General features: G+C 40.2%; 1 protein-coding gene across 1 annotated transcript; it reads left to right on the top strand.

Annotated features, from left to right (window-relative positions):
- Positions 1 to 4346: 4346 nt before the first annotated feature.
- LOC105621704 (histone-lysine N-methyltransferase SETMAR-like) lies at positions 4347 to 5228 on the top strand. Its single transcript, XM_012203168.1, has 3 exons — positions 4347 to 4583; positions 4743 to 4889; positions 4998 to 5228. The coding sequence occupies exons 1-3, from the start codon at positions 4347 to 4349 to the stop codon at positions 5226 to 5228; spliced, it is 615 nt and encodes a 204-aa protein (XP_012058558.1).
- The last annotated feature ends 2537 nt before the right edge of the window (positions 5229 to 7765 follow it).

Raw genomic sequence — 7765 nt, 5'->3', positions numbered from 1 at the left:
GAAATGTGGAAACACAAATTATTAATCACGTATTCATCTATTTGTCATGTAATGCAGCATTTTCGATATTATTTAAAGCGTTAATTATTTATTCATATTCTATACTAAAATTTTTATCATAAATTTTGTGGAAAAAACATCAAATTTATTGATAACACAACTTTTGACGTAAAAATTCATTTAAAATATTTTAATTCATCACTTATACTGTATACATACTAACATAGTTCAAAGTATATGTGCTCCATGTAATGTTCCAATTCAAACATAAAAAACACAGTTCACGACTTCATATACAGATATATTAGGTGTAGTAAAGAGAAATCCATTATTTTTCCATTCAATTTCATGCAAAAATAATGGATTTCTTTTTACTACACCTAATATATCAAGTTATGACAATATTGCATTATATGCAACACGTTATAACAAATTTTACAATCAGTGCGTGCATACGTGCGTGCGTGCATGCGTGTGTGTGTGTGTGTGTGTGTGTGTGTGTGTGTGTGTGTGTGTGTGTGTGTGTGTGTGTGTGTGTGTGTATTTGCACGTACGTACATACTATATACTACCTTGATCAAAAAGTTACCATCAGGAATTACACCAGGTGAAGCTCTGAATCAACTAATTTGAGTTCTGTTTTTTTGATTGGGTTGCCACATCTATCATTGACATTCCCACCAAATTTTATCACCATAGCTTGACATTTGTAAAAGTTACACCATCTTGAATACATCTACCTCTGCACGTATTTTCGATTTTTTACAGTTTAAAAAATGGAGTTGAATTTGCAACAACGAGTGTAAATTAAATTTTGTGTTAAAAATGGATTCAATGGTGTGAAAATCTTGGAAATGTTGGAAAACTGTTTCGGCAGTGATACTCTAAAGATACTCTAAAGAAAACAGCCGTTTATGAGTGGCATGAACGCTTCAAAAGTGGTCGTGAGTCCATCGAGGATGACGAATGCAGTGGCAGGCCGTCGACATCGAAAACCGACGAAAACATCAATAAAGTAAGAGAAATGTTGATTAATAACCAAATTAACTATCAGAGAGCTGGCAGAGGACTTAAACATTGCTTATGGATCCATTCAGGACATTATAGTTAATGGTTTGGATTTGCGCCGTGTTGTTGCAAAGTTGGTTCCCGAAGGAACTGAATTTTATGCAAAAAAGGGACCACATTGTCATCGCCAAAGACATGATTTCCAAGGCTGAATCTGACCCAACATTCATCAAACGCATCATTACTGGAGATGAGACGTGGGTTTATGAGTACGACTCGCAAGCCAGACATCAAGCGAGAAAGTTTCAAATGACGCGGCTGTTTTCTTTAAATGAATGTGATAAAATTTGGTGAGAATGTCAATGATAGATGTGGCAATCTAACCAAAAAAACAGAACTCAAATCAGCTGACTCAGAGCATCACCTGGTGGTAATTCCGAGAACTTTTTGATCAAGGAGGTATATTACTTATTTATGGAGAATGCCAGAAAAATCAAAGACAAGCTGCAATTCTCTACTTATTCAATATGGGACATTACACGCTTCAAAACGTTTACAGCACGTATCGCAATGAGCAGAAGCAACAATTAATGCAATAAGAGAAGCTACTCCACATACAAATACGAAAAATATTGGATATGTCCCCAACTGGATCAAAGTTCACAGAATAATAAAGAAAAATCTTAGCTAGCATTTGAAAGACATACAACACAAAAATTTTATTTTATTATTTTTCCAAGATTTGCCTCGTAGAGAAGCTTTTTATGATTGGCTTTCAGAGTAAGTAAACATAAGATACATTAGTAATTGATAATTATCATTTTTTACCATGACTAGAATAGCATTGAGTTTTTTTTCAAATAATTGTTTATGCTACGTTTACCGTGCGCTTAGCCCGCGAACTAAACAATGAGCGTTCTTGTTTAACCTAGGTTAAACAAAGACATCTATCGTATAATATAAGTCGCGGACTAAGCGCACGATATAAATCAGGCCATTGAAAAAGAGAAGTTTAAATTTGTTTAACTTTAGAAACTGTTCGAATGTTGATTCATCGTGAGACGATAATCACAAGTTTTCAATTTATTAATATTCGAGCCATTTTTATTTCAAAAACCTACAAAATAGCAATCAATTACCTTTCCAGGTTAACATAAACAACATTCCTAATGATAATTTTTTAAGGAGAATTTTATGGACAGATGAGTGCACTTTTCGCAGGGACGCATAAATCGACATAGTGAGCATCATTATGCGAAAGAAAATCCTCATTGAAAAGAAACTCACATTCAGGGGCAATTCCATGTTAATATCTGGATGGGAATTTTGGATAATTATTAGGCGTACAACTTTGCTTCCGCCGTTTTCCTACAGATGGCTTTAGCAGTAAGTGGTGATCGAAATAAATAGATCATAGAAGTCATATAATAAACTTAGGCATCTGTCAACATAACTCCATAGAAACATTAGTCGATTTGTGTCTGCATCATAAAGTTATTCTCGATTGAAAATGACAGTTTACGAGCCAAATTCTCGTCATTTGTGAGGTTTTAATTTTTTGCTTCAATATGAAGAAATCTGCGGCTGAGGCTCATCTCAAATACTTATGGTGAGGCCGCTATTAGTGAAAGAACGTGTCGTGAGTGGTTTCAACGCTTCAAGAACGGTGATTTTGACGTCCAAGGTCATGCTCTGTATTTGGTGGGACCAGCTCGGCGTAGTGTATTATGAACTGTTAAAACCGACTGAAACAATCACAGGCGGTATCGAACGCAATTAATGCGTTTGAGCCGAGCATTGAAAGACAAACGGCCGCAATACAACGAGAGACACGATAAAGTGATTTTGCAGCATGACAATGCTCGATCCCATGTTGCGAAAGTGGTCAAGACATACTTGGAAACGTTGAAATGAAAAGTCCTACCCCACCCGCCGTATTCTCCAGACGTTGCTTCCTCTGACTATCACTTGTTTCGATCAATGGCACACAGCCTGACTGATCAGCACTTCCGGTCTTATGAAGAAGTAAAATATTGAATCGATTCGTGGATAGCCTCAAACCAGTTTTTTCGACGCGGGATTCGTAAGCTACCTGAAAGATCGGAGAAAGTAGTGGCCAGCGATGGACAATAGTTTGAATCATAAATGTATTATAGACGTCGTGAATCATACAGATACGGAACACGCCGCTCGCCTTGAAAGGATTGACTTTCAATGTGACATACAAGCATGAGTTCGTTGGCGTAACATGAAACGCGAATTATCTGATACGATTTAATATCACATTTAGTCATTGCACTGAAAATCTACGTGTATTAACATCTAAGTACGCAAGCGATATAAAAGTGAAAAATAATATAATAAGGCATTCTTAATAAACGTAAAGGAGGCCTGCGATACAATATAATCAGAAGATAATAGCTAAAGACACTTAAAACTAAATGTTTGATAACGCATTGACGTTTAAATTGGTAATATTGATAGTTTAGACAGTGGCTTCACGTAGGAACTCTTGGCAGTCTTGACAGTTGCGGTGCGCGCGATGCCGTCGGAACCAGGATGAATCTCCCGCCTCATTGCCCACTGAAGCGGAGCTAGGTTCGGCTGCCTTATGAGCACAAGTTGCTTTGTCGATAGCTGAGTTCCCTTGTTAGCCATCCATTTGGTTCGAGCTTGTAGGGAATCAAGATATTCATTACTCCACCTGCACCAAAAATGCTGCCGGATTTGCTCTACGCGTTGCCACTGTAGTAATCTATTTTCGTTAACGTTGCTCAAGTCAACGCAAGGAAAACTATTTAAAGTCGTGCCAACTAATAAATATCCCGGACTTAGATACGCTAGGTTGGGGTCGGCGCTTAATGGTAAGAGGGGACGCGAATTGAGGATCGCCTCAATTTCACAGAGGACCGTTTGCATTTTGCAAAGGTCAAATGAGCCTTGCCCACGATCCGAGTCATGTGATATTGCAGATTTTACGGCTGCCTTCCATAAACCTCCAAAGTGAGATGCATTAGGCGGGATGAAGCTCCAAGAAACTTCTAATTCGCGAAGAGAATTTTTAATCTCGGACTAGACTTGTGGATCATTGTACATGTCATATAATTCTTGAATTTGTTTATGCGCGCCCACAAAGGTGGTCCCGTTGTCTGAATATATAAGGTGTAATAAAAAGAAATCCATTATTTTTCCAATGATGGCTTTAGTAATCTGCATCTCGCGTTGTATAAGATCGGGTTACGCTAGATGGCGTTAGAAAGATAAGATTTCGTACTAAAAAAACTTCTCAGACAGTTTTGTGATTGCTTGACTCAGTATTGTTTGAGTGCGCGTCAAAGATGGACACCAGCAAAGAGAAAATACGCTATATTTTACAGTTTTTCTTCGATAAAGGCGAAAACGCAAGCCAGGCGACTGAAAATGTGAATAGTGTTTATGGTTCTGATACTAGCCAATCACGCGCAATTCGTCGATTCTGTTCCGGTAATTTTGATGTCAAAGATGCACCATGCTCTGGAAGGCTAATTATCGAAAAAGGCGATAAAATAATGGAAATCGTCGAGTCCGACCGTCATGTAAGCACTGTTTCGATTGCCCAGGAGCTAAACATTGCACAAAAAACCATTTGGAACCATTTGAATAAGGCTGAATACAAAAAGAAGCTCGATGTATGGGTGCCATACGAATTAACGCAAAAAAACCTCATGGACTGAATTTCCATCTGCGAATCGCAGCTGAATCGCAACAAAATCGACCCATTTCTGAAGCGGATAGTGACTGGTGATGAAAAGTGGGTCACTTACGACAACGTCAAGCGAAAACGGTCAAATCGCGGTGAGCCGGCGCAAACGGTGGCCAAGCCAGGATTGACGGCCAGGAAGGTTTTGCTGTGTGTTTGATGGGATTGGCAGGAAATCATCTACTATGAGCTACTCCCCTACGGCCAAACTCTTAATTCGGACCTGTACTGTCAACAATTGGACCTGAAGGAAGCAATCGCCCAGAAGCGGCCAGCGTTGGCCAATAGAGGAATTGTGTTCCATCAGGACAACGCAAGGCCACACAAATCGATAATGACTCGCCAGAAGCTCCGGGAGCTTGGTTGGGAGATTCTTATGCATCCACCTTATAGTCCAGACCTGGCTCCAAGTGATTACCACCTGTTCCTGTCTATGGCGAATAATTTTGCTGGTGAAAAATTCGCCTCAAGAAGCTTGTGAAAATCGACTGTCCCAGTTTTTTGCCAATAGGGATGAGGGTTTCTATGAGAGAGGCATAATGGAATTACCTTCAAAATGGCAACAAATTATCGAACAAAACGGTGCACATTTGACCTAAATCGGATCATTCTAACTATATTAAATAAAGCCTTCAATTTCATGCAAAAATAATGGATTTCTTTTTACTACACCTTATATGTGAGCGGGTCTACCCCTACGCGAAATGAAACGCTTAAAAGCGGCAATAAAGGCTTCGGACATAAGATCACTTACTAACTCTAGATGGACCGCCTTCGTGGCGAAGCACAAAAAGTGAAATGTACGCCTTGTGACTCCGCGCATTTCGATGCTTTCCCTCACATAACAAGAGCGGCCTGGCATAGTCTACGTCACAACGAGAGAAAGGTCGAGAAACGTTAACTCGGCTAGCCGGTAATGAGCCCATTAAGGTTGATTCCGATTGATTAGGTTTAGCCCTAAAATAGGTTATACATTTCTACGTGGAATAATACATTTCTGTATTATTGCACGTACGGATCGCAATGATAGGCCAAAAGTGCTGGCGCACGAAGCCATCGTGGCTTGCAAACCCGCAAGTAAGTTTCATGTGTGTTCACGCTCTATAATACGCTGAGTTAATATATGTTTGCGAGGCAGGAGAATTGGATGGCACGCATTGAACGCAAGATTTGAATTTTTTAATCTCCCGCCAACTCGCATTAGTCCGCTTTCATCTAAGAATGGAGATAGTGATAAGATATTACTAGAAGTATTTACAATTTTGTTCTTGATCAGTGCTTCATATTCGCGATAAAACGCTCGCTGTTGGACTGTTCTGCAAATACAATCTAAAGTAGATTGTTTCAACGGGGGACACGAAAGTAGATATTCTGTGCTTCCGGTGAGCCCTAGATAATCTTAAATACAATACGCTATATGCGGCATATTTTGTTTAAATTAGAATGCTTGTTTAGTAAGTCGTTAATGATGCAGGAATGGAAAGTGAAAACGGCTACGCGGATTTTCTTTTGTTTGGAAAGATCATTGCCTAAACGCGGGAAGAATTTCTAAAATGAGATGAAGAACACTGGGCGGCCAGTGTTCTTCATCCCATTTTAGAAATTCGGGACCATTTCACTACCTCTCAGCATCGATTAAGTCATAGGGATTTATCCTACGCGACAATGTGTCGGGAGCGCGGCAGAGTTGTCGGGGGATGCGATATGATGCCAGCGTTCGACTTCTGTTAGGTGCTGAATTTCACCCATCCTATTTGCCACAAAGACTGACCACCGCTGCGAGGGGGAGGTTATCCAGTTTAATGCAATCGTTGAGTCCGACCATAGATAAGTCGGGCATTGCGAGAGTTCCAAAGACTCTCTAACTTTGTTGATTAAGCGCGCCAATAAAGCGCCAGTAAAGCGGCCGATAGTTCTAATCGCAGTAACGAAACGGTTTTGAGCGACGCGACGCGAGACTTTGAGCACAGCAACTTGGAATGATGGTCGTTGAAACCGAGCTTGGTGCGAAGGTATATGCAGGCTCCGAACGCGCGTTGGTTGGCATCGCAAAATCCGTGCACTTCCACGATTGGCTGATGAACATTGAATTTAACGCATCGAGGAATTTTTAATTGATTCAAATTACTCATCTGTGTTCTGAAAGCGATCCAACGAGTGTGGATATCCTGAGGAACGGACTCATCCCATTGAATGGCCAATTGTCACAAATCTTGCAAGATGAGCTTTGCGATCACAATGATCGGACTCAGAAGGCCCAGAGAATCGAACAATTTAGCGACCTCGGAAAGTATGATTCGTTTTGATACAACATAAGGTTCTGTATCAAAGCATTTACAGAGAAATTGAAACGTATCCTGACATTGATTCCATTGCATGCCCAGAGTACATGAGTTCGCAGCATTATCTCTGATAATGACGATCACGATTGTCTGTTTCTAATAATTCAGAGCAATTCGAGACCCATTTGCTTAACTCGAATGCTCCTAATTTTAATAGCTGAATGGTTCCATCGCGAATTAGTTTTAATTCGTCGACTGGTGAACATGTCATCGACATAAAAATCTCGAAAGACGCATGCTGAACCGCGAGTGAATTGATGAGCATGCTGCTCGGCCAAATACTTAAGGCATCTGGTGGTCAAGAATGACGCGGAAGCTGTACCCGCAAGTGACGGTAGTGAGTTCGTACGTATCGACATTAGCAGAAAGATTGTTGCGCCAGAGAATTCTCTGCAGGCGCGTCTGAAATGGATGCATTAAAATTTGCCGATATATTTTTATGATGTCAGCGGTGATGACATAAGTGAAAAAGCGGAAACGCATTAAAATTGAGATCAAATCTTGTTGAACGATAGATCCCACTAAAAGCGCATTGTTTAACGATACGCCGGAACTACTGCGGCAAGATGCATCGAATACAATACGGATTTTCGATGCTTGCCCGACTGTTTTGAAGACGCAATGATGGGGAAGATAAAATGATATTGTTTCTTCCACAATGGGTGGCTCCATGTGT

Source organism: Atta cephalotes (assembly GCF_000143395.1).
Source record: "Atta cephalotes unplaced genomic scaffold scaffold00036, whole genome shotgun sequence".
In the NCBI taxonomy this organism is placed as follows: domain Eukaryota; kingdom Metazoa; phylum Arthropoda; class Insecta; order Hymenoptera; family Formicidae; genus Atta; species Atta cephalotes.
Note: the sequence above shows the minus strand (reverse complement) of the source record. Positions and strands in the feature narration are given on the sequence as shown.